Source organism: Dicentrarchus labrax, unplaced genomic scaffold (genome assembly GCF_905237075.1).
Source record: "Dicentrarchus labrax unplaced genomic scaffold, dlabrax2021, whole genome shotgun sequence".
In the NCBI taxonomy this organism is placed as follows: domain Eukaryota; kingdom Metazoa; phylum Chordata; class Actinopteri; family Moronidae; genus Dicentrarchus; species Dicentrarchus labrax.
In genome coordinates, this window is record NW_026136724.1 from 20,342,126 (window position 1) to 20,367,761 (window position 25,636).

Genomic DNA, 25,636 nt, shown 5'->3' on the forward strand with positions numbered 1-25,636 from the left:
AGTCCTCCTGATGGACATTAGCAAGAATCCACCAGCCGGAACGAAAACAACCAATCAGAGCCGAGAAAGATATAAAAACACTTTGGGCTGGAGGCTTGAAGATGGTTGATAGCTGAGTCTCGTTCCTAGGCTCTCAAAGCAGGAGGAGCCAGTGGAAGCTGATTTCATCACAGATTATCTGTCTCGTGTTCTACTGTCAGGATAAAGTGAAAGTGTTCAGCAAATATGACAAAACATTTTTATTAAAGTAACCTACTGCAGCTTTCAGGCCCCTAATTGACCTGTTATTGGGTCTCCGTGCCCATTTTGGTGATCCATCATCTTATCTGGGAGCAAAACACATACACAGTAAAACCTGATGAGTTAGCTCAATTCAAACTGTTTGAGGAAACCTTAAAACAGTTTACATTTATTAACTTTTTTTAATTTAAGCATGAAAAAAATATTAGATTTGAATACAAGCAACTAATTTATTGTTAAAGTAAATGAATTTAATTGTTCTTAAAATATTATTATTATTATTTAAAATATGTGAATAGAATTTATCTGAATAAACTTAAATGCATCTTCTTTATTTAAATGTTACCACTTAAATTGATTGTTTTCTTCCACTAAAGCTAATTATTACCTGTCAAAACAGCTTACGTATGATAAGAAATAATTTCATTTTTATTAATTAATTATTAAAAAGTAATTTTGGGGCTTTGGGGCTTACATTGTAATTTAAAGAAAATGAGTCAATGGAACAACCTGGAATTAAATCATCAATACTTAAAACGTTTTGGAGGATTAAGTTATGTAAACTTACTTCATTTATTAAGATATAAACTATAAAGATTTACAGTGTAAAACCTTCTTTTTGTTGTTTTACCTAAAATAAGGTGATGTTCTGTGCTTTTTAATGCTGAGTTAGTTCTTCTCGTGTGTGTGTCGTACATAATCCTCTCTGTAATTTAACTAAAAGCTGTGAAACCTGAGACCACACACACTTACACACACACACACACACACACACACACACACACACACACAGGGTGACTGAACAAACTTTATTGTCAACACTGCCCAGAAGCAGCACGAAGAAGGCTTGTCTGTGTCTCTGGTGGAGGCCAAACATGTTGTTGGTCTCCAAGCAGCCAGATAAACAATCGCACACTGTGATGATGTCCTCATGTGGAAAATGCTGGACCAGGCAGAGATGAAGAGCACCACTCTGCTCTGCTGCACCTCGAGCATCAGCTTCTGTTTTCTGGGACTCGTAGCAGCGCTTGAACCTCATCATCCTCCGTGGTTTAAACTCCTCCTGGCAAACGGTGAGTGTCGGCGGTTTTATCCGTTTAGTCTGTGGTTGTGTGAAGCTGCATTTTTGTTGTTATGGTTTCCTGCAGTTTGAATGATGCTGCTAGTCTCACAAAAATCTTAACTCAAGGTATGCTTGCTTGCCTTTTTATGGGTTGAAAGCTCTGGAAAATGCTGCTTTAAAGCTCCAGTGTGTACCATTGAGGAGGATCTATTGGCAGAAATATGATATAATATTCATAGGTAACTTTTCATTAGTGTATAATCACCTGAATATAAGAATTATTGTGTTTTTGTTACCTTGGAATGAGCTGTTTATATACAGACGTCGCCTTCCATGGAGCAATCTCAAACTTTACCTCAAGATGTCACTAAATCCTCCACACTGGTCCTTTAAATGTGGTGTTTAATGGTTTAAATGGACTCACTCCTCGGCCCTTTTTACTGCACATACATCAGGAGATCACAGAGCTGCAGCAGATCCACCAGAGCAGCTTCAAATGTAAAGTTTCATTCTGTAAAACATCTTGTTGCTCAGGCAGTCGAACCTGCACCAACTAATACAGAACATGTAAAACATACAAACAATATGACATATATTTAAAAATATATGTGATAAAGTACGTTCAGAGTGCAATTAATACAACGGCAGTGCTGCTTCAAGCATTAGAATGCTAATGTTATTGACAATATTAGCATTATTATTTTTATTAGTGGTTTATTTGAGGAACCGTGTGAGAGTGTGGGTGTGAAGGAGGAACCGAATGTTGTTTTTTCTTTGTTGAACAGACTCAAGAAGGGACCGGTAGCTTTCATACTAAACAATAATTAATATAAACATATATATGTACTTTCAGTGTGTAAGCTTATGGGGGAAATGTATGTTTTGGGCCAGTGTGCGTCACATGACAGAGACACTACCCTTGTAATAAATTATTAAATATATTTAAAATAAATAATTCTCCATTATGTTTCTGTAAAAAACTAATTGAATCTATTTCTGACACCCGTATAATAACACTGACTCACAACCCATTAATGATGCTCTCAGGTTTATGTGTCTGGTTGGTAAACATCATATCCATAAGGCTTCAAACCACACCTAATATTTGTTTGGTGTTGAATAACTTTTTGTCTTTGACTCAATTATTAACAAACAAAGTCATTAAGACCTCTCGAATAATTAGAAAAATTACTATATACATAAAATCTGTTTTTTTTTGTTTCTTTTCTTTCTTGTCTTTAATTTGTATTGTTTAATTTATTCTATTATTTTATTTCATTTTAGTTGTATTTTTTCTGTTCTTTTTTATATTCTTTGTCTTTTATTATTGGTATGTGTTTATTGTTGTTAATAATAGTGGGTCAAAATGATAAACAATTTACATTATTTGTACAATGTATTGCCATATTTGTACATTTAAAATTTGATCAATAAAAAAACAAAACAAAAAAGGGAAGAAACAGTAGTTTGCACAGTAAACAAGAAGTAAACATAAATATTCCTTCAGTTGTACTGTACTATAGTTAGTGTACACATATATACTTTATATACAGAAACAATAAGAAAAGCCACATTGTTTCTGGTTTTACCCTTTTATATGAGAATGTATTGTTTGGCTTTATTTGCTAACCCATTTTTATTAAATTATCAGTTTGATCCTTTTCACATCCACTAATCTAAATTATAAATTATAAACCATTTTAATCCAACATACATTAAAAATAAGAAAACAACCTAAACTTTAGGATGAATAATTTATTTATTTAGGATTTCTATATGTCCCCTGGTATTTAAAATTTAAAATAAAGTTTAAAAAAACACCTTTATTAAACTTTAATAATGTTACTGTAATAAAACTACAAAAAAGAGAGCATGCGCACTAAACACTTCCGCTGACCGAGCCGGCTAGCTTCCGGTTTAGCCCTCCGTTAACTTAAACGGGGATAAATAATTTAATTTGCGAATCTTCTAGACTTTAAAAATGTTATCGGACTGAATGGATCAAATTCTGATAGTGAAACGAGTCATTTCGCGGCGGTTGTGACTCTCAAAAAAAAATGTATTCCCCGTTTAACAGCCGTTTCTTTCACAATGTAAGCTTATGGGACGATACGCCGCCATTGCTGTAATTACACCGTTTGACCACTAACGCGAAATTGGCTTCTCTAAGCTCGGCTCACTTCCTGGGAGCCTGATTAAAAACCCGAAGAAGAAAGAGGAGGAGGAGGAGGAGGAGGAGGAGGAGGAGGAGGAGCTGCAGCAGCAGCAGATGGAGGAAGAGGAGGCGTCCTGTCCGTCTGTGTCCAGAGGAGAGGAGCGGCCGCCATGTTAACCAAGAAGCCCGGAACCTCGGTCCTCCCGACGGGTGAGCACAGCCTCTGTAGCCGGCCGCAGGGCGCCCTAGCCCGGCCAGTGTAGCGGGGGACACACCGCTGATCCCCCGGTTGTGGTTGTCGCTGTTGAATCCAGCGTGAAGGAGTCAGAAACGGCAGAAAACACACAAGAGGAGAGAGAGAAGGGCTGGAAGCTGTAGCTTAGCTTAACTGGCAATAAAAACACACCCTGTCTCTTCTTCCTCTGCTTCATTAAATTAAATGTAATCGTGTTTAAAACGCGGAGGAGAGCCGCGGAGGAAACAGACGAAAACAACCCGAAGAACAACGCGTGGGGTTTATTTTTAACTAATGTTCAGCTCAACAGATGAGCAGTGACAGCACAAACAGGCTTCCTGGTGTGTCTCCCTGTTTTTATATCGCATTTAACTGTTTGTGTGTGTGTGTGTGTGTGTGTGTGTGTGTGTGTGTGTGTGTGTGTGTGTGTGTGTGTGTGTGTTGCTGGGTAATTTTTGGCCTCCAGCTCAGCAGACAGAAATAAAATCTTCTCGGTTCAGTTCAGTCAGAGGTCAGTTGGTTTCTCTTTGGTGTTTTTAAAAACGTCTGTATATCTGAGGGTGCTAAAACAACAACAACAACAACAACAACAACAACAATCTGATTGAATTAGCTTTGACAAACACAAGCTTTGTGTTGAGCCTGTTTTTTTATAGCTTTTATAAGCTGCTAATCTATTTAAAACTGCATTTTAAGTTTATATTCAAGTGTTAGCATTGAATTATTATCAAATATCTGCAAACAACCTGAAGAATAAGGTCCTGCAGAGTATGTTAAAAGCATCATATTGCGATTATTTTGACAGATGTTGCGATATTTTATCATTTTTGCATCATAAATTAACATTTTTGGGGCGTTTTCTTCCAAACAAGCGTGTTTTCTAATGTAGCTCTGTAGGCCAGGGAGTCTCTGCAGCACTACAACCCTTCATCTTAACGCCGCTTTACTGCAACTAATGCAATTTGCATGTTGCCATGTCGATAATATTTCGATTAATTGCGCAGCCACGCTGTCTGTACCAAAGTACACAACAATAAAACGCGTTGTCTGATTGAATTAGCTCGACAAACACATCCTAACGCTGCTGTTGTGGATGCTGTAGCTCTGTGCGTTAGCCTCCGACTTTATAAACTGCTGATTAGAAGACTTTGTTCTCCAGAGCTTTCTAGCATTGTGTTTGCGTATTTTATTTTATGTTGTAATCGTGATTTAAATGTAAATATGCAACGTTTCCATGGTTACCGTCATTTGTAATTCCCATCCCTGAATCAGTTAATATACTTATTTTTTTTAAACCTAGACATTCAGTAACATGTATAACATATTTAATTATAAAATTTGCATTAATACCGTATACTTAATAAGAGCATATTAAATTATTCGTATTAATACTAAGATGTTAATTAATGTTCAATAGTTTCTCCCTCACAGTGAATCTGTTGTTCACAAACGGGAAGAAATTACAGATGTTGGCGTTAGCATCGGGGCAATAATAGCCCGGGCGTTTATTTGCTTAAATCACCGAACTCCCCCTGCCTCTATTTGGGACAGGCCTCTATTTGGGACAGGCCTTTAATTCCTTTAGCACTAAACTAAACTCTAACTGCTGCTTCTTTTGAGTTTTGTTCAGCAAATTTGACAACTAACATGATTGATTATGATGCTTCAGAGGTTGTTTTCTCTCTCTCTTGTTTACCAGTAAGTCAGAATGAATTAACGTTAAACTTTGTTGTTGATAGTTTTCGTAAAATATAGTGAACGATTGAATTGTGGAGAATCTATAACTGATCTAACGATGTTCATTATGTACATATTGACACGAGTTTAAACATTTATATTTGTGTAGGAGATCAAAACGACTTAAAACTTTCTCAAGCAGGCGACCCGGTTGGTTTTAAGAGGTTTTATACATCGAGATAATTTCTCTAAAATCCAGACCAGGCCTCTATTGGAGACCTGTGTTTATTTGTTAAAACGTGTAGCCACACCAGGCTTTTAAAAGAGACCTGCCTCTATTAGGGACCCTGCTTTTATTGGAAGCTTTACGGTATCTTTTTGGGGTCATTTCCGATACCCGTGTTGATAATGGCACCAAAATCAAAACGGCCTAAAATTCTTCAATATATACTGTTAACCGTTTTAAAGTCTATTTAATTTATTTAAAGAAATATAAAACACTTAGCATAATAAATAAAACCCAACTACAATAATTCAATACTAAGTAACAGTTACAGTAGTAACGGTAAAATAAAGATTGCCACAAACTCCAGCTTTGAACTTCAGAAACTCTTCGACAGAAATATTTCCTAACGTGAGGTACCCCCCCCCCCCCATCAGCCTGCTGGGAAACACCAGTGTTATTGTAGTTTGCAGGCTGATTATCGCGATGTAAACACAGGATTCTCGGGTAGCCTCGCGGGGTTCAAGTGTCTGCTCGGGATTGTCTATGTACATAGAGATAAATGTGGTTACATAATGTAAACACAGGCACCTAGCTTGTTATTAATGTCAACATTAATGCAGCTCAGGGATTATTAATTCTAATTCCACGTGTACAGACTGCTGTTACAGATCTGCAGGTAGCTTTATGGTTGTAGTTCAGTTTATTTGTATCTTCTGATTGTAGCATTTATGAATCAGAGTATTTTTGATAAAAGAAGAGCTCCATGTTGGCTGATAACGTCATGTTTGGAGCTCACTGGAGGTCTTTCTCAGCAGGTAAAAGGCTTTTCATACAACTGTCTGCAATCTCGTTCATCCCTTACCACACATGCTCACATCGGTGGCTTTATAATGGTTAATTAGTGGTTTGAACGAGTCGGTGTTCGTTCCCCGAGGGCGCGTGGTGACAGTTTGTGTAGCTTCAGGCTGTGTTTTCAGTTTTGTCCCAGTTTCATAGTGGAAACCAACACATCGTGCACTTTTATGTTGACAATAAATAGCGCTAAAAACAACCTACAAACGTCAATCAGACTCAGACTTTTAGCCAAGAACAGTAGCAGCCAAGTTCAGACTTTGAAAGCTTCACAAATATTGAGTCAAAGGAGAATTCATTAGTGGATGTTTTTTGTCTCCAGACGCCTCTGTGCTGTTTGCGGCTCCTCCGTTTCTGTTGAGCTTACTACATTCGCCACCAATTCAAGCTATTTTTAAGCCCTCAGCGAGCTTCAGAGGAACTAGTTTGCAGTCTGGATGTATTGGATGTTTCACAGTCTCTTCAAAAGCATTCATGATGTTGCACTTAGTTAAAATCCTGCATACTTTCACGTCTTTAAAGGGGCATTTTTTTGCGTCACACCTGTAATCCTCAGGTCACTTTCTGAACGGTTATTCCTCCTCTGTCGGCTCGTGTGCGGTCACGTTGCTGCACATTTTCCCACTCGTCCTGTCGAGCAGCATGCCGGGCGTGCTCGCTGCCGCTCTGGCATCCCCGGCTCGGTGTCAAGTTCACATTCAGCACGCCGCTTTTCCACTCTCTTAGCATGCATCTGTCAGGCGCGCAGCGAGGAATACTGTATGTTCTCTCGGGTATATAGATCCCTGTTACATTATCAGTATGTACCGCAGAGGCCGAGCACAGCGTCGTCATGTGGAGCTGATGAAGGGCTCAGAGCCCAGCGGGGAAGATCCACGGTTGAATTAGAGCCTGAGTGATACTAGTCATAGTGAGGCTTTACCATATTACCGGCACAGTCATGTTTTATCAGGCAAAATTTAGTTTTTCTGACAAAAATAACATGTTTCTAAGGTACCTTTTTAAGTTTGTTGGGATATATATTGGTCAGAGGAAAGATATTTAACAATATTAAAGGTGAAGATATGAAACTATTATAACTAACTATATTAATATAGTTAAAAATATATTAAGCTTGCAGCCTATAAAACTTTTTATATTTGCCAAGAGCTGATATGTTTGTGATAACATGATGCAGACTTTTTTTTTACCTGGTAAAGGTATCAATAGGTCAGTAGTCAAAGATTAACTAACAGTAAAAACTTCCATCTGAAGCAGTTATTAAAGTATTAATCAACTAATAGCCTGATCGGTTCCATCAGTGGATCTGCAGTAGTCTTTAGGACAGTAAGAGAACTCCTCTGCCTCCACATCCCAACCGAATAGATTTAAGTGCTTGTTTTATTGATAACGCTATCAGGATCTATTGATTGTCTGTCCCAGCCTCAGTCATTAGCAGGATCACAGTGAAGATGCATTAGAGGCTGCAGCGTCTTCGTGCTGCGTCTGCAGTTGATATCGACCGCAGTATCGGTGAGGCTGCACATCATGCGTGTACTTTGTCGTGTAGCGTTTCCAGGGCGGCGGCCGTTCTGCGATGTGGATGTGTGGAGCTGCTGAACGTGGTCTGTCTCTGCGAGCCGTCCTCATTAGCAGGATTACACTGAGCGTTCAGATTAGAGGCAGAGAGCAGCAGCTGAGACCATCTGTCTGCTCGGACCTGCACGAACACAGGAAGCTGCTGAGAGCTGGACGGTGGCCTGTGAGGGTCTGGAGCCATCGCTCTGATATCCGTTACCCGTCTGTCCCTGACTACACAGTTACATCACGTCCAGATACTCAGAGCAGCGAGCCAGAGCTTTAACGATCGATTGGTTAATCAATTAATCAACTGATCTTTCAAGCAAAAACTCAACACGCTTTAACACTTTTAACTACATTTCTACCGTCACTCCAGGAACTTCTGATGGCATCAACTAACACAAGTTCAACCAGAGAAATCTGTCGTTTTATTCAGGTAACGCTGCGTTTCACCGGTCGCCTGTCGATGGCGTCATATCCCCTTTGTGCCTGCGTCAGCGTTGTGGTTGTCTGCCAGAAGCTGTCATACATTGACTGTTGATCCAGTGTGAAGCCACATTGTTACCATCCACTGTTTAGATCTTGGTGCTTTTTAACTCTAGATTTGAACCGGATGAAGGATTTTAGTCATCGGACGTCTGGATCTTAAGTTATCAGAGAAACAAGCTGAGCTAACGTTAGCAGCAGCTCGGCTCGCAGCCCCTCCGGGACGTCCTTTGTCTGTCCAACAGCGTGGGAGAAGCAGTGATTGTTAAGGTGGAACTGCTTTATTCAGTGTGTTTAGTGGTTTTAATCAGCGGGTCTGTTTGTTTTTTGAACCATGAACACTGAAGGAATCCTAACCGGGAGAAGCTGACTGCGATGACGAAGATGAATGAATGAATGATGAAGAACCTGATTGAGTTGAGTTGTGACAGACCAGAACGTGGCAGATAAGAACGGTGGAGGGAAAGAGTCGGTCAAAGTACAGCACTTATTATCGCTCTTAACTCCTGTGCCCTCTGACCTTTGACCCCGCTGTGTTGATGCCGCTGTCAGCGCAGGTGAAGCTGCAGAGAGGGAGGGAGAGGGACGAGGTGAGGTAGAGAGATGTATTGAGGATTAATAGGCTATATTAAAACCTTCATCCTCCAGACGAGGCTGGATCACTTTGGCCCGGGTCAGTCCGGTTCGAGGCTGGCCATCATCCAACGCACGCCATACAGTTGACTTCCTGCTTCTGCTTTCAGTTCACTTCAGTTCAGATACACTCAGTGAGTCATTGTCAGTGAGTCCGTCCAGCTCAACGCACCAGACAGTGCTGATCAGATATGGATCCAGATTCCAAATATCCTGGACTGTTTTACTGTATCTGGTTGGATAATCCGCAGACAGAAGCTCCTGAGAGCAGGAATGAAAAAGAGCTGTTTGGTATCAAATCTATTTTAGAACTGCGCTCAGATCTTCATGCAAACAGCCTGCTGTTGTTTGTTGTTGTGGGTGATAATTGTTAATTGTATGTGCAACAGACACTTTAACTTGCTACCTCTTCTTTTAATAGGCCAAATAAAATAAGTTCTTCTTCTTATAAGAAGTCCAACCCTGTCTGCTGCCTCATTCACATACACAGGAGGTAGCTGCTGGATAAATGAAGGTAACTGGCAGCAGACGTGAAGGCAGCGGGTGTCTGAGTTCATGATTAGCTGTGACGGGTGTATTTAAGAGAAGAGGAGGTGCTTTGGATCAGTTAATGTTAAATTATATATATATATATATATATATATATATAGAGGGCAATAAAGGCCTCCCTGTCAGTCTGTCTGTCTGTGTACTGTATGTATATGTTCTTCAGTCTCTAATCTAACCCTGACTGAGTGAAAACACTCGACTGCCAACGTCTCCTCCACTCAGATAACCCACCGGGGGGGTTGGAGGGATTCTTTAGAACGTTTTCGGAGATTGACGAGCGTGTCCCTGAGATGTGCGTTACGTAACGAGCTGTTTTTGTGGCGTGTCATGTGATATTCGGTATGTGGAAGGGTGGCATCGACACATCTTGTACTTGGAAAGGTTGATACTTTGTCAGGTAGTCTGCTTCCATCGCTAATTAGTCAGAGCTCAGACCTGGCACCGGCACCCCCCCCACACACACACACACACTCACACACACACCACAGCTGCGAGTCAACAAATGGCTGCAAAGCTAACGGCTGCTAGAAGGCACAATGTCTCCTACAGGTACAGCGTGTGAATCAGACAGACGTTGTTGGAGGGAGGATTTCTTTCTGCTTTAGATGTAGCTAGGCTAGCAGTTTCCCCCTGCTTCCAGTCTTTGTGCTAAGCTAGGCTAAAAACCGGGTAAAACGAATTTGTATTATCAGAAAATCCAGCAGATGAAACCTAACCCTCTGTCTCTCTCTCTCTCTTTCTCTGTGTGGTTATTTTCAGGCAAAGTGGGCGAGCCGGTCTACTCTCCTGGTCACAGTGGCTCTCAGACGACGTCGCCTGTCGCCTTGCCGCGGCTTCGCAACAACAACCACCACAACCCCCTGACGGTACGAACGCACACACACACACACACACACCTCTCTCGGGGTTTCCACGCGCTTCTCAAACCTGGAAATTGATTAAAATATCCTGGAAATAATCAATGTTGTCCTGGAAAACTTTAATTTAATTTTATCCCATTCTTATATTAGTTTGAAACTCGACAGTTGGTGGGAGAACCTGCAGTTTGGAGAAACTTGAAACGATCTTTTTGGCATCGAGTTTATTTTCTCTGGAGCCGCGAGCAGAGAGCCCAGTGAAAAATATCTTGTTGTGGTTAAAAAATACACTCAGAAATGTGCAACAAACACTTTCTGCTTCTTATTTTAGTACGCCAATAGGTGGGAAGATGAATGTAATGTAAAATAAAGTAAATTCTACTTAATTTGAACTGTTTCTTATGGGTTACTGTTCGAGGATGTAAACTGTAGTGAATTCAGTGGAGAATAGTGTCTCATAAACACTGAACCTGCATCGTTAAATGTGTCAGTATCTAACCTACCGTGCTGTCCTGTGTTAAACCTCCTGTAAAGAGACTGGGGCAACCCTGCTTTCTTTTTACTGTACCGCCATGAGCTGTGTGTTGTTGGTGCGTTTATAACCCCAGCCCATCATATTATGTGGATGAAGTAATGTGGACTTTAATCGTTCACTCGCTGTAGTCGTGTTTACTTCCTCTTTAAACAATCACTGATCTAAATCAAGAAACTCTTCTAACTTCATTGGTTTAAGTTCTTGATTTGACATTGAGAAAGTGTAAAATCAACAACAAGTATAGAAACGTTTCCTCGTTGCATTTGTTTGTGGACTGTAAGGATTCATCAGAAGTGGCGTATTAGCTGATAAACATCAGTAAAGTTATTTATAATCAACCCACACGTCCGGTTGCTTTGTGCAGCGGATATAAACGAGTGTTTGTGTTTGTTTTACGTTTCGGCTGTCAGTCCTCTGCGTACATCTGGCGGCCCCTGTGGACAAACGCGGTAGTGTTTCTAACGCCTGATTTCATTGAGTTAGAGGGGAATCCGACCCGGTGGCAGGCATTAAGATTATGTAGGTCATACAGAGGCATCAGTATTAAACTGAGACTGTTTCATAAGCAGTTAAAGACTCCCTGTAGTACGTGTAAAGATTCAACATGTGGTTTTATTTACAGTTGCTGTGTTTGGAGTTTGTTTGTTTGTTTTGTTTGTCTTGTTCACTTCCGTTAGTCGTCACTTCTCACCTCAGCCGAGGAGGTTTTCACTGCCGTGTGTTTGTTTCTCAGCAGGATGTTTGAAACATTACTGGCCTGATTTTTATGAAACTTGATGTGAGGGTGGAGCATGGGGCCGAGGAGGAACCCGTTACATTTTCAGAGCTCATGCACGCCTGAGCCCGCCACCTTAAACATGACATGTAGAAATGAATCCTGCAGCTCTGTGGTCGCGCTACCTTCTCTGTCCTCTCCTCTGCCTCGCCGAGGGCAGGTCTCAGCTCCTACACACACTCTTATCACATTTTCTGGATGCTGGAACAAGAAGGAAAGATTATTGAAACCTAAAACTAAACAAAGATACTCCTGTACCTGCAGACAGTGAATAAACAGACAGCAGCAGAGGGAGGAGGACAGGCGAGCCCTTTTTATTTTAGCTCTTTTTGGCATTGTTTGGGTATAAAATGTGAAGCAGCCAACCTTTGCCGCTGTATCAGAGTCATGCTGGTTGTTGAAGGTTGCCGTCTGACTAGCGAGTCACGGTGAGCTGGCTGATCGCTCTGTGAAGCAATCAGCCTGAGCAGCAGTTCTCTGGAACGGTCAGCTGTAGCCACCCGGCTAATAATAGCCCTCTGCTCTGGGATGCTTTAAACAGCTGATTGGTTTATAGGCTGGTGTGAAGGGCACACACACACACACACACACACACACACACACACACACACACACACACACACACAGAGGACTAATGGTATGAAGGAGCTGATGCAGCATTTATTTACTCCATTACCTTACCTACCGTCCTTGACTATCAGCACTAGCAGGGTTTCCTGTAACACATTATCATGGAGGCTTTTATGAGTTATAATATTAACTTCCAGGACTCGGTATCTCTTACAGGCTTCCCATGCCTCCTGGAAAACCTAGACATTTAGAGACCAGTTTGTCCAGACATGGAGGCACCTGGAAATTGATTATAATTACCAAATATCCTGGAGATGATCTACGTTGTCCTGGAAAAATGTCTTTTAACCAGAGCTGTTGGCAAATTACAGTTGAAAAGAAAACTGTAAATTCAAGAAAAACTCCTGGAAAAGGTCCTGGAAAGGTCCTGTGAAATGATTTGGGAAGTCAGAAATGTTCATATTAAATGTGAATATATCAATTTACTTAATTCAATTGACTTTCATTTTCATACTTTTGTACTTTACATCAACATTGGATTAAAACGTGAGTTGAAACAGCTGATAAGTTGATAATTTTGACAATAAATTAAGTTTGTGTAATTTTTCGAAACAGAAGTTACCAAAAATCTTATTCCAGCTTCTTGAATGTGAGGATTTTCTGCTTTTCTCTGTTTTCTACAACAGTAAAATGATTCTATTATTAACAATTTGAAGACGTCAACTTGCCATTTTAGAGTCAAAACAATTCATTAAGACAGTAACGGGTAGATGAATGAATTATTAGTTGCAGGCCTGCTCATTGTTTTGCACACAGCATGAACTCGGTGTCGCCAGGTGAGGGAGTCAACACAGCCAAACACTGCGCTCTCACATGTCAGCGTAACTACTGACAACATACAACACACGTGTGTTATTGTTTCGATTTCCCGTCTTTACTCCTTTACTTCCTTATTTTTAAACCACGGATCCCTCATTGGCCACACACGCACACGCGCACACACACACACACACACACACACACACATTATTTTGTGGTAAACAGCCGGTCTTTGAACTGAGCCGCACTGAAACCAGGCGCACCTCTGTTATCTGAAAGGACCCAGGTGTGCTGGTCACCACGGTGACAGGGAGTGACTCACTGAGTGAGAGACAAAGAAACAACATGAGAGAGAGCGGGCGAGGACAGCTGTGTCTCTGTTAGTCCGTCAGCCACAGTTGGGTAATTAAACTGCATGAGCTCTTCATTTCAGGGAACAAATTACTAATTTGTGGGCATTAATTATCCAGATTTTTACCTTCCAGGCTCCGACACAGTGGAGAGCAAAAATCTACTGTGTTGTGTTCAAGAGCACTTCAACATCCAGGATTTGAGAGTTGGCTCATGTTAGATTTTCAACAAAAGTGTGAAATTAAATCGTTCGTCATCCTGAGGTTTGATTATCATTCGCCACAGATTGTTACTGCAGTATTTCTCTTTTATTTCTGGTATATTTTTACGTTTTATTTATACAATTTAAGGTTACAGGGAGACGAAAGGCACCTAAAATACATTGAACAGGAACAGCAACTGGGTGTTAATCTGAAGGACGTTTTACCAGCTGTTTCAGGGCAAAGCTGACTGAAACCTTACATTTAAGACAATTAAAGCCTTAAATATCATTTGATTGCATTTCAGACTTTTTATGGAGCTGCAGAAACCCTGACTTAAAAGTTGACTTCATAAACATGACATGAAAGATGGAATATGGTTTTTCTCTCTTTGTTTTGTTCTATTGTTACATCTTTTATATTGTTTTCATCATTTTCTTCATGTTAGGTCAGTTATTTGTGATGTTCAACACTGATTTTGATGATTTCATGTTGGGAAATTCAATAATAATAATCAATAATTCCCCTCAGATGCATTAAAACTAAGGTAACACTCCTGTTTTTAATGTCGTGATGTACGTATTTGTGTTTAATGTACGAGAAACGTATTTGTTTTTTTTTACCGCCATTTACTCCGGGAAATTAGTGTTTTAACTCTAATAGCACGCTAAAAGTACCTAAATATCCTCCGTTCTCCGTCCAGCTGTGTGCACCTCAAAGTTTAATTGAAAAAATAATAGCTCCTCTTATATTGTCTGAGGTTGGCTGACGTCTCTTTGCGTTTCCCCCTCAGGGAGGCACTAAAGCCGCCATGTCGGACGCCGTCCAGCTATCAGCGCAGTCGCAGGTCCACGTCACCCAGCTGTACGAGGAGAACACCACCAAGCGTCCGGTCCTCACCTCCCAACCCAACGGCCTGGCTCCGCTCAGCTCCACCCGGTCGGGGCTGCCACTGCCGGACCGCCAGACCTCGGCCTCGGAGCCCGCCCACCACTGCCGGCAGGGCAGCGCCGCCTCCAACAAGACGGCGGACGGCAAGCCAAAGCCCACTTCCTTGACCCCGGAGCAGGCCATGAAGCAGTTCATGTCCAAGATGTCGTCATTCGAGCACCACGAGGTGTTCAGCTACCCTGAGGGTGAGTGGTTGCCCCGGCTACAGCTGTTGACCCGAACCCTGCTTAAAGGAAACGGATCATGATCGTGTATTTGTTTCTCCTCAGTGTATTTCGTGGGTCCGAATGCCAAGAAGAGGTCAGGGGTCATGGGCGGAGCCAACAACGGCGGCTTCGACGATGATCAGGGATCCTACATCCACGTTCCACACGACCACGTCTCCTACCGCTACGAAGTCCTGAAGGTCATCGGCAAGGGCAGCTTTGGACAGGTACGACCAGTGATGCTACTTTTACAGTCAAAATGAGAAACAGTAAAAGTTCTAAAGCTGTTAAGGAGTTAGGAACGTGGATCAAGTTCTCTGTCGTTGCTGAGGAAAACTGGAGCTGCAGGTAATCATTAACCGGTCGTCTAGTAATCGGGGTGGAATCGGCTCCCCGAGTCCAGTCGAAGTGTCCTTGAGCAGGATACTGAACCCCAAATGTCTGGCAGTCGGTGTGTGGGTGCGTATGGGTGAGATTCTTATCTTTGCTTTGGATGGGAAGCGCTGTGTCGCTCCTGGTGAGCAGTTGGCACTTTGCATGGTAGCTTCTGCCATCAGTGTATGAATGTGTGTGGGTGGATGTGAGAAGTGTTGTAAGGCGCTTTGAGCAGAAAAGTCCATTTACCATAAATTGGGATTATCTGTCTTGAAATTGCAAAACTGTTGAATTAATTTTCCAAATTGCGAAATTATATAAAACAACCTAATTAGCTATCAGCTGTAACTACCTAGTTCAGTAGCTGGCTAGTTGGCTAACAAGATTTTCTACAGAGTTTTCTACAATATCTCGTCCCACTCTCTTCCTCTCGTACAGCTGTTGATAGTCAACAACCATCATCATCACCAGCATCTTGTTGCTCCTCCCTTTTGCAGGTGGTGAAGGCCTTCGACCACAAGTCGCAGACCCACGTCGCTCTGAAGATGGTCCGCAACGAGAAGCGCTTCCACCGGCAGGCGGCGGAGGAGATCCGCATCCTGGAGCACCTGAGGAAGCAGGACAAGGACTCGAGCATGAACGTCATCCACATGCTGGAGAACTTCACCTTCCGAAACCACATCTGCATGACCTTCGAGCTGCTCAGCATGAACTTGTACGAGCTCATCAAGAAGAACAAGTTCCAGGGCTTCAGCCTCCCGCTGGTCAGGAAGTTCGCCCACTCCATCCTGCAGTGTCTGGACTCGCTGCACAAGAACCGCATCATCCACTGCGACCTCAAGCCCGAGAACATTTTACTGAAGCAGCAGGGACGCAGCGGCATCAAGGTGAGAAACTCTTAGCTTTGCTGTTTGCTTTCAAGTAGCATTTCAAGTCCACTGAAGGTTTCTTTAATCCTCGTCTCTCCGTCTCTCTCCAAGGTCATAGATTTTGGTTCTAGCTGTTATGAACATCAGAGAGTTTACACCTACATCCAGTCCAGGTTCTACCGAGCGCCAGAGGTCATTCTAGGTAAGAAGAACGAGCATGAAAACACTGAAACCTGCCTCTGGTTGACACCAGGTTTCGGTTCATTTCAGCCATGAAAGTGAAACTTGCTGAGACTTCCTGTACTCAACTTTATGTTCTGGTCAAAGTTTTGTTATCAGGATCCCTAACTTCAAATCAGTCTGGTAGAATAAAATAATGAATCTGTTCCCCAGTCAATGAGAAGGTCTAATGTAACATAATAAAGATAGTCAATGTGTTATAACTAACTATAAATTAAAACGATAGCATTTTATTTGGATAAACTGCCCACACATAGTTTCTAGAATATTTGTATTATGTATAGATTATATGTAACAACTTTTTAAAATCCCTCCCCTTTTTGTTCTTTTCTCCAATCACAGATGGACAAGTGTCAGTCAACTTCCTCCTTTCCTGTACTTAGATATGCTATATGCTAGGCTAATATATGTTTAAAAGACAACCACATTTTGAAGATGGATAAGAGATAAAAAAAGATAATGGAAGTGGAAAAAGGTCTTAAACTGCTAAACGTAAATAAATGATGGCACAGTTAAAATTACCAGTGGGAATGGAAAGTATTGATTAGCAGGTTAATGTTGATGGCCAATCTCTGCCCTCCCCTCCAGGCTCCAGGTACGGGATGCCTATCGACATGTGGTCTCTGGGCTGCATCCTGGCCGAGCTGCTCACCGGGTACCCGCTGCTGCCGGGCGAAGACGAAGCCGACCAGCTGGCCTGCATCATCGAACTACTGGGCATGCCCAGCCAGAAGCTCCTTGACGCCTCCAAGAGAGCGAAGAACTTTGTGTCGTCCAAAGGATACCCGCGGTACTGCACTGTCACCACGCTGCCCGACAGCACCACCGTGCTGAACGGCGGCCGCTCGCGACGAGGGAAGGTACGCGGCCCACCGGGGAGCAAGGACTGGAGCGCGGCGCTGAAAGGCTGCGATGACCCGCTGTTCTTGGACTTCCTCAAACAGTGTCTAGAGTGGGACCCTGCGCTCAGGATGACGCCCAGCCAGGCGCTGCGCCACCCGTGGCTGAGGAGGCGGCTTCCCAAACCGCCAACGGGAACCACCTCGGCGGAGAAGACCACCTCCTCCACCTCCTCCTCCAAACGGGGCATCGCCACCACCACCGACGGCGCCATCACCTCCATCTCCAAACTCGCCACCACCTCCTCAACCACCACGTCCTCCTCCTCCAAAACCAGGACTAACTTGGCAGCGATCACCGATGCCAACGGAAACATCCAGCCTAGGACGGTTCTGCCCAAGCTGGTCAGCTGAGAGTGAACGCACCCCGCCCGCCGTGGTGGGAGTTTGTAAGCTGTGCTCACGAGCGACCAGCTGGAACTGAATAAAAACTGGTTTGTCCAGTTTTTGAGGAGCGTTTTGGTTTTTTTTCACGCTGGTTTTCGCAGCGTTGTTGGAGTGCGTTCAGGACAAACAGTCGTGGAAAAAAACGCGTTGTGGGGTTGTTGTTGTTTTTTTTTTTAAATGTGCAGAAAGTCCGGGGCCTGGATGTAAGCCGAGCTGAAGGAAACTTTATTGATAAATTGGGGTGCGTTCAGACAAATTCTCAGTCCTGTCTGGGAAAAAAAAAAAAGACAACGACGTTTTTACGTTGCGAGCAGCAAGAACAGAAAGTGACCACATATGTTTGAAACGATTGTGGGGCTGCTCAGACAATCAGAAACACACCACTCTGTAGCTCCAAACACACAAACACATCAAAAACATGGTGCTGACGGAGGGAACAAGGCTTTTTTTTTTTTATGTTTTTAGCACAGAATCTATTTCGCTGAGCTGATAGTCGATTAATCGATTAGACACCAAAAACAACTTTTTACGACCTTTAGTCTTACAAGGTTATATCTGCAGACATTTGTAGGGTAACTGCTCATGAAATGGGTTCATGTGGCAAATAAGTCTGATATATCCTGATAAAACTAAGGCGACAGCAGCAAAAAAACAAAAAAAAAAAAAAAAAAGCCAAGATTAGCTCGCTAATCTTTGTTTCATGAAATAATTTAGTGTTACGTTTCAGTTTGGGGAACATTTGTGTGAATTTGTCGGCTCTTTTGACAAGTGACGACACAATTAGTCAAATCCTTGCAACCCGAACTGAACCGTCTACCTGTTAGCTGGCTAATTCTCTTAGCTAGCTGTTGTTTTACAGTGTGTAGCTAGCCTGTGTTGCCGCGCTAGCTCAGTGCCTGTCTGCTGGCTAACTGTTACCTGGCTAACGACCGGCGGTTAGTTGTTAGACAGCTGTTTGTTTTGTGTTTAGCTGTCACTTTGCTACCTTTTTTTAACTGGCTAGCAGTTAGCCTAGCAGACTTTTAAATCAGTCAGCTAGCGACAGCTGGTTTACTGTTTGCCTTTTTTTGGCAGTCTGGTGGCTAGCCTTAGCCTTTTTTTAGCCATAGCCTGTTAGCTCTCCACTGCCCAGCCTTACGAAGCACAGATTCAGAGTTTGTTTTTAAGTTTTGTGAAGCTCAGCGAGAAGAGAAGAGAGTTGACGGACAAAAAGACCAGAAAAGAAGCATGTTTGTGTTAACTTGAACCATTTCGTTCCCTGTTTAATTCACAAAATCTGATTATTAAAGGGCACGAAATGGCTTCAGGGAGCAGTGAAGAAGACAAGTTATGAACCATGTTAAAATCAAAGGGCTCTGATATAAAAGAAAAAGGGGATGTTGGTAACCAAAGTCTTTTTGGAACAGAAAGCTAGCATTGGCATCAAACTAAAAAACAAGATCAAAAGTTGTTGAAGCTAACGTGGGAGAAACTATTACCTGGATAAAATAACAATATTCCAGTATTACAGACCACTTCAGGACCATTTATGATGAATATTTTAGGCATAGCCATTTTAAATAATTACTTTTATGACTTGTAAATTGACAAGAAAAAAAAAAATGAAGTGGAAAATGAATTTTTAGCGTGCTAGTAAAATTCCAGGCTTCAGGGAAAGACTTCCAGACACACAGAAGTCACATGGCGGCGAAACATCTCACGGCACAGAGCAGTGTTTGTTTGGATGGCTGTAAAAAAAAAAAAAAAAATAGGCGACGTATTAGCTTTAAATAATTGATTTTAAAAACCGTCTATTTGGAGTCTGTGTGTCTGAGCAGTGAAGATGTTTAATGACCGTTCTTAAACTCGTATGTAACCCGACCTCAGCAATAGCCTGAAGGTACCAGAGAAATGTGAGCCTGTTACCGTGGAGTCTGCAGACGGTCAGCTGGTTGTATAGAAATATAATAATGAGAACAATATTTAAATATCTGTACCAACTGAACACATCGTGGAGTCTCTCCCAAGATCTGGAACAAAAAGCCTCGTGAGCGGCATATTTTAAAATCTACTGTCACACAGAATCACTCTGGAGCTAACACGGTGTTAACATGTGACGGTCTCAGATGGAAGAGAGTTCCGGGTTTTAATTTCAGGGTTTAAATTTAAAACAAAACGAGAATAATAGCGTCATTAAAAAGGGGCTCCAGTCACATCAGTGTGGGTGTTTTCATGTGTCTCTTGAGATGGTTAGTGGCAGGTTTCCATCCAAATGTAATGCAGATTTTAACAGTAGGTGGCGCCGATTCTCCAGTCTGGGGTCATTAAACCTTTTGCAGAAAAAGAAGAAGGTGCAATCAGATGATGTATGGCAGCACGGTGGCTCAGTGGTTAAAGCTCTTGGGATTAACAGCTGTGGAGTTTGCAGGTTTCCTCTGCCGTCAAAAACATATATGTTCGCTTAACTGTCACTGACTAAATTCCACTATGGGATCAAACAACAATAACTTAAAGGCTTTATATTCGAAATTCACTTGCAAAGGCTGCGACGGAAGCTAACTGTGCCCGTCAACGTCGGTCCACTAACCAGAATCAGCCATTATATCGCTCCCCACCACTGCTGAGGAGAAAGAGGTAATTTTACCTCTCATAACATCATAACTTCATTTAAAGTGGACAGAAACAGAATCAAACTCATTAAAAGCGTCTCTGTTAGTGTTTCCAACAATCACCAACTCTGGTTTGGTGGAAATAAATCCTTAATTCACCGACGTAGATGATAAAAACAGCAGTTTCAGTCGGAGCAGACCGGCTGTGGAAACAAACCACAGAGAGGCTGCGATACAACACAGGCAGAGGGAGAGAGACACCATGTGACTCTGTCTTTTAATCACTGTTCGCTGCTTTTTGGAACGTTTCCACTCAGGTTTTATTAGAAATCAGCGCCTCCTGGCAGCAGGAGGTCTCTTTCTCTCTCACAGTTCAAAGACGTGAAGGTTAGCTGAACTCGTAAGTCTGAAATCTGGTTATCAGAGCGTTTACGTGAATTAAGTAACCAGGTTAATACGGGCTTCCGCAGTAATCTGAGTTAATGAAGGCGAAACTCAAGAATCTGGTGATCACAGTAGGAGATTAGAGAATTCACCGGATTGATTTTACCTGGATGAAAACCCAATTTATCAACACGGTTTATTATGTTTACAATATTTCAAGTTATTGTTGCAGTAAAACGATAAATTAAAGCTAATATGAAATAATAAGAAACTATACATAATATTTTACATTACAGACTTTTAAAAACAAATTTAATGTTCTTGTAAAAGTTAAAATATCCTTTGCATTGCATTCTGGGTAAGACTCCAGACTGGTGTGACTGGGCCCGACGCGATCGGACAATATTGATTTATAGGTTCTAGTACAAAGTGTGTGATTAAACGGCGACTCGGTAGGAGAATGAAAAGAAATTTAAAGATCCAAAACATATAAAAAAAATTTAAAAAACAGTAACTCTGTAATCAGTCTGAACTGATTGATCAAAGGTCAGTATTGATCAGTGGATCTATCAATGTGATCGGGGAGGGGAGGGACGGGGTGTTTGAAGATGCTTCTTATTTATTTACTACAGTTTAATTACTATTTATTAATCTAATCTACATATTAACTATGATGTGCAGTTCATACCGTATACTTGAATGTGTGTGTGTGTGTGTGTGTGTGTGTGTGTGTGTGTGTGTGTGTGTGTGTGTGTGTGTGTGTGTGTGTGTGTGTAATGTCGACGTTACGAGAGGTTTTCTTAAAGCTTGTTCCCTCACACACAAACACAAACACACACATATCTACACACACGACTGTATCTGAACGCACTCTGTAGTTTGTGGAGTCATACTGGTGCGAAGAGGAAGAGGAGGATGAGGAGGTCGTTTGCGCCGTCGGCCTGGCAACCGTGATGTAATGTAGCACGTGGGGGGTAGGGGGGGAAGTGGACGACAACGACGTGATGCACAAAAGGAACTGATATAAACACGAGGACACTACCTGCTCCGCCCATCTCAGGGGAAGCTCCGCCCCCCTCTCCCTCCTGGACAGGACACAGGAAGTTCCTGAAGGAGGAGGAGAAAGTGTGTGTGTGTGTGGGGGGGGGGGGACTCTGATGTTTTTTCTGTTTGTTTTCTAAAGATTTGATTGGTTGGTTGGTTGTGTTTTTTAATTTTTTAATTTTTTTTAGTGAGACGAGTGCTGAGAGTCGTAACTTTGTGCCTTCAGTATCTCATCGCCATGCCACGCCCACCCAACACACACACACACACACACACACACACACACACACACACACACACACACACACACACCAACAGCGGCGATGTCATGGCAACAATCTCTTATGTATAACAAATGTAGAAAGTATGTTTTTGGTGCAACTCGCAGTGATGTCATAGAGACTCAGGTGAGTTTTGGCGGCCAAAGTCTGCGTGCTGATTGGCTCCCGGTTTGTCTCAGCAAAGCCCAAAGACGCCATGTCAACCCCCGTGACCTCTGACCTCACAGCCCCTCCCCCTTTCAGACACTCAACCTTCAGCCACGTAGAGCCGAGAACCCCAGTTTGTGGATGATCAATGATAATTGATTAATTGATTAAAAACACCTTCAGAGGCTCAGATAAAGCCACATAATGACTTTACACTGGCTCTGTTTAAACCTCTAAGACACTGAACGTTACATTTATAAAGTTTTAAATTAAAAAGCAGAGAGACGGGACCCGAATGTTGGTTGAGACTGTGCCAACGCTTCGTTTTATGTTGATGGATTATGAACAGACGAGCGGCCGTTGTACGAACCGGATAATCCCGTTTAGATCCAGACTGAGTGGACTCGTAGAACAACGTTTGGTTCTCTGAGGCTGGATTGTCCCAGTTGTCTTGAATGCAGCATTAAGTGTGTGTTATGGAAGCCCGTTCCTGCCAGGAAAAGAAAAGTCAAAATACGTCAAATTCTATACTTCCTATTGTACAATTTTGTGTAATTGTAACTTTAAAAACACAACTATGAATTAATATCTTGTAATTTTGGGTCCACAATCTCTAAAAATGTGACTTTTTTTTCCATTTTCAGTTTTTTTTTGTAAACTTTATTGAGAAAAAAGACATTCAGTACATGAACTATACTGAGTATACCAAACATTTCATTATAAAACTTGCAGCCATGTGATATAAATAATATAAAAATGTATTAAATTGTACAAAAAAGAAAAGAAAACAAGAAAAAACAGCCACATTTTTTAAATTTAAGTTCTCAATAGTTGTCATATACGTTTTAAAAACAGGATCGTAGTATAGTATATAATAGTATAAAGGGGGGGTAATATTTTAAGCCAAATCCTTTTTATTTATTCTTCTTTTTTTGGGCAGAAATGGGCTTCCGTAGTGTTTACAGAGCCATCAGAGTAGGCCAACGCACCAACGACAGATTGTAGCTTTAAACTGATTAACACTGACATCTACGTGTGCGTGTGTGTGTGTGTGTGTGTGTGTGTGTGTGTGTAGGGGGGGGTTGTATAACATGGCTGCACAATGTACAGACACATATCAGCCAACTGTCGCCACTCGTCGCCTCGGGACAGACGGGCGACACCTGCTGACGGCAGGGCGAAGCTAACACTAGCCGATCGACCGCTAGCGTCCAGCCGCTAGCTGCTGCACTGACGTTTTCTCTACGGTGAAGCTAACACTAGCCTACTGCTAACTGACTGCTAGTAGCACCTAGCACGTTTGTATCTGCTAGCTACAGTCGCGGTGAGCCGCTCACAGAGGCGCTACCGTGAGCTGTTAGCATTAGCGTTAATGTGGTTTTTAATGCGTTTTTTTTTTCATGTTGGTACCTCAGACTGCTCAGTTATCATTATTATTATTATTATGATTATTACTGTTGTCATTGTTGTGACTAACACCCAGGGCATTTGGTTGAATCTACCAAAGTGCATTCCTTTACAAAGCTAGCTGAGAGCTAGCCGAGAGCTAGCTGCTCAAACAGGAAGGTAGAAGGTCAGCGTGTCTCTGCGGCCAACACATTTTATTTTGAAATGAGAAAACGAAATAAAAACAAGTAGTTTATTGGTTTTGTAAGTAAAATGGAAAATGAAAAAATTACAAAAAATTATCGTCAATGTTTCTATTATGAAAACCCAAAAAATTTAAAACGTATTACATATTTTTTTATTTTGAAAACAAAAAAACTGACAAAAACGGGTAGTTTTTTTTGTTTGTTTTCTAAATAAAAAAACAACACGTTTTCTGTGTTTTGTTTTGTTTTGTAAGAAAAATGGAAAACGAACACATAAAACTGAATTTTATTTTGAAAAATAAAACTGAATTTTATTTTGAAAAATAAAACTGAATTTTATTTTGAAAAATAAAACTGAATTTTATTTTGAAAAATAAAACTGAATTTTATTTTGAAAAAATAAATCTGAATTTTTATTTCGAAAAAATAAATCTGAATTTTTATTTCGAAAAAAATTAAACCGAAAAATTATCCTTCAAATGACCTGTTTTCCATTGTTTTGTTTTGAAAATAAAAACTAAATTTGTTCCGTTCTTTATAAACGGCGTGTTTCCCAATGTTTTGGTTTTCTCATTTTAAAACTAGAATCTGTTGGTCACAGAGTTACCGAATCTACCGACCAGAGAAAGTAGGACAGAAAGCAAAAAGTAAGTGAATATGGAGGCAATCGGAGGAAAAGCAGCAGCTGCCTTTCAGACAATACGGAGGCGAACATGTGATAGTGTTTTCTTTTTTTAAACAGGTTTTTATAAACCGGCTGCGGTCTGGTTTAACTGACCTCTTGGTAGCATTCGGAAAAAATACGATTATTTTTCTGCTCATGTGTGAAAGCAGCTGGAGGCTAACTAGCCAGTTGGACTGCTAGCTCGTTAGCCATTTAGCTTCTATCGGGAGGTCTCTGCAGCCAGAGGTTAGCCGCTGTTAGCGTGAAGCTGCGCTGTATTTCTGTGACGTTTGCCAGCTGGGTTTTATTGTGGATTTTATCTGTAAATAATGTGGAAAAATGTTTGAAGAATTTTTTTTTTTGGGGTTGAATGCGCTGCTGTGCCACGCCGCGGCCAGTTTTACAACGTACTGTACAGAACACAGAAGTCGACACTTTTTCTAGTGAGCCTTTGTTAAATTTTATTGTGGTGAAAAAAATTATTATTATTATTAATAAAACAATTTTATTGTTCATGTTTATGTATTGTTCTTTCAGTTAGTGTGAAATATAAATGTGTACGGGGGCAGGTTGACTTAAAATGATCTCAAAATGTGATCAAAAATCTATTTTAATCACATACCGTAAAACTTCTAATAATAGCCCGGGCCTTTATTTGCTTAAATCACTGAACTCCCCCTGCCTTTATTGGGGACAGGCCTTTATTGGGGACAGGCCTTTAATTCCTTTACTAAACTAAACTAAACTCTAACTGCTGCTTCTCTTGAGGTTTGTTCACCAAATTTGACAACTAACATGATGATTATGATGCTTCAGAGGTTTTTTTCTGTCTCTTGTTTACCGGTAAGTCAGAATGAATTAACGTTAAACTTTGGTGTTGATAGTTTTCGTAAAATATATTGAACGATTGAATTGTGGAGAATCTATAACTGATCTAATGATGTTCATTATGTACATATTGACAGAAGTTTAAACATTTATATTTGTGTAGGAGATCAAAACAACTTAAAACTCTCTCAAGCGGGCGACCCGGTGGGTTTTAAGAGGTTTTATACATCGAGATAATTTTTCTAAAATCCAGACCAGGCCTCTATTGGAGACCTGCGTTCATTTGTTAAAACGTGTAGCCACACCAGGCTTTTAAAAGAGACCTGCGTCTATTATTCTGTTGCTGCGTTACCTAGAAATGTTACGTTAGGTTACATAGCTAACTGACATCGCTGTAC

General features: G+C 41.4%; 1 protein-coding gene across 3 annotated transcripts; it reads left to right on the top strand.

Annotated features, from left to right (window-relative positions):
• The first annotated feature begins 1,218 nt into the window (after window positions 1–1,218).
• dyrk2 (dual-specificity tyrosine-(Y)-phosphorylation regulated kinase 2) lies at window positions 1,219–24,925 on the top strand. Of its 3 annotated transcripts, none has more exons than XM_051391743.1 (7): window positions 1,219–1,313; window positions 10,436–10,542; window positions 14,577–14,919; window positions 15,004–15,167; window positions 15,813–16,202; window positions 16,296–16,386; window positions 17,013–24,925. In XM_051391743.1, the coding sequence occupies exons 3-7, from the start codon at window positions 14,595–14,597 to the stop codon at window positions 17,675–17,677; spliced, it is 1,635 nt and encodes a 544-aa protein (XP_051247703.1). In that variant the 5' UTR covers window positions 1,219–1,313; window positions 10,436–10,542; window positions 14,577–14,594; the 3' UTR covers window positions 17,678–24,925. The 3 variants fall into 3 exon arrangements, with proteins under 3 accessions (XP_051247703.1, XP_051247701.1, XP_051247702.1); XM_051391741.1 differs by lacking the exon at window positions 1,219–1,313 and adding an exon at window positions 3,526–3,668; XM_051391742.1 differs by lacking the exons at window positions 1,219–1,313; window positions 10,436–10,542 and adding an exon at window positions 13,518–13,634.
• Window positions 24,926–25,636: the final 711 nt, after the last annotated feature.

Coding starts and splice junctions, on each gene's coding strand:
- dyrk2 (XM_051391741.1), top strand. CDS start 3,629: ATGTTAACCAAGAAGCCCGGAACCTCGGTCCTCCCGACGG. Junction 10,543..14,576: donor ACCACCACAACCCCCTGACG/GTACGAACGCAC, acceptor TTTCCCCCTCAG/GGAGGCACTAAAGCCGCCAT. Junction 16,387..17,012: donor AGCGCCAGAGGTCATTCTAG/GTAAGAAGAACG, acceptor CCTCCCCTCCAG/GCTCCAGGTACGGGATGCCT.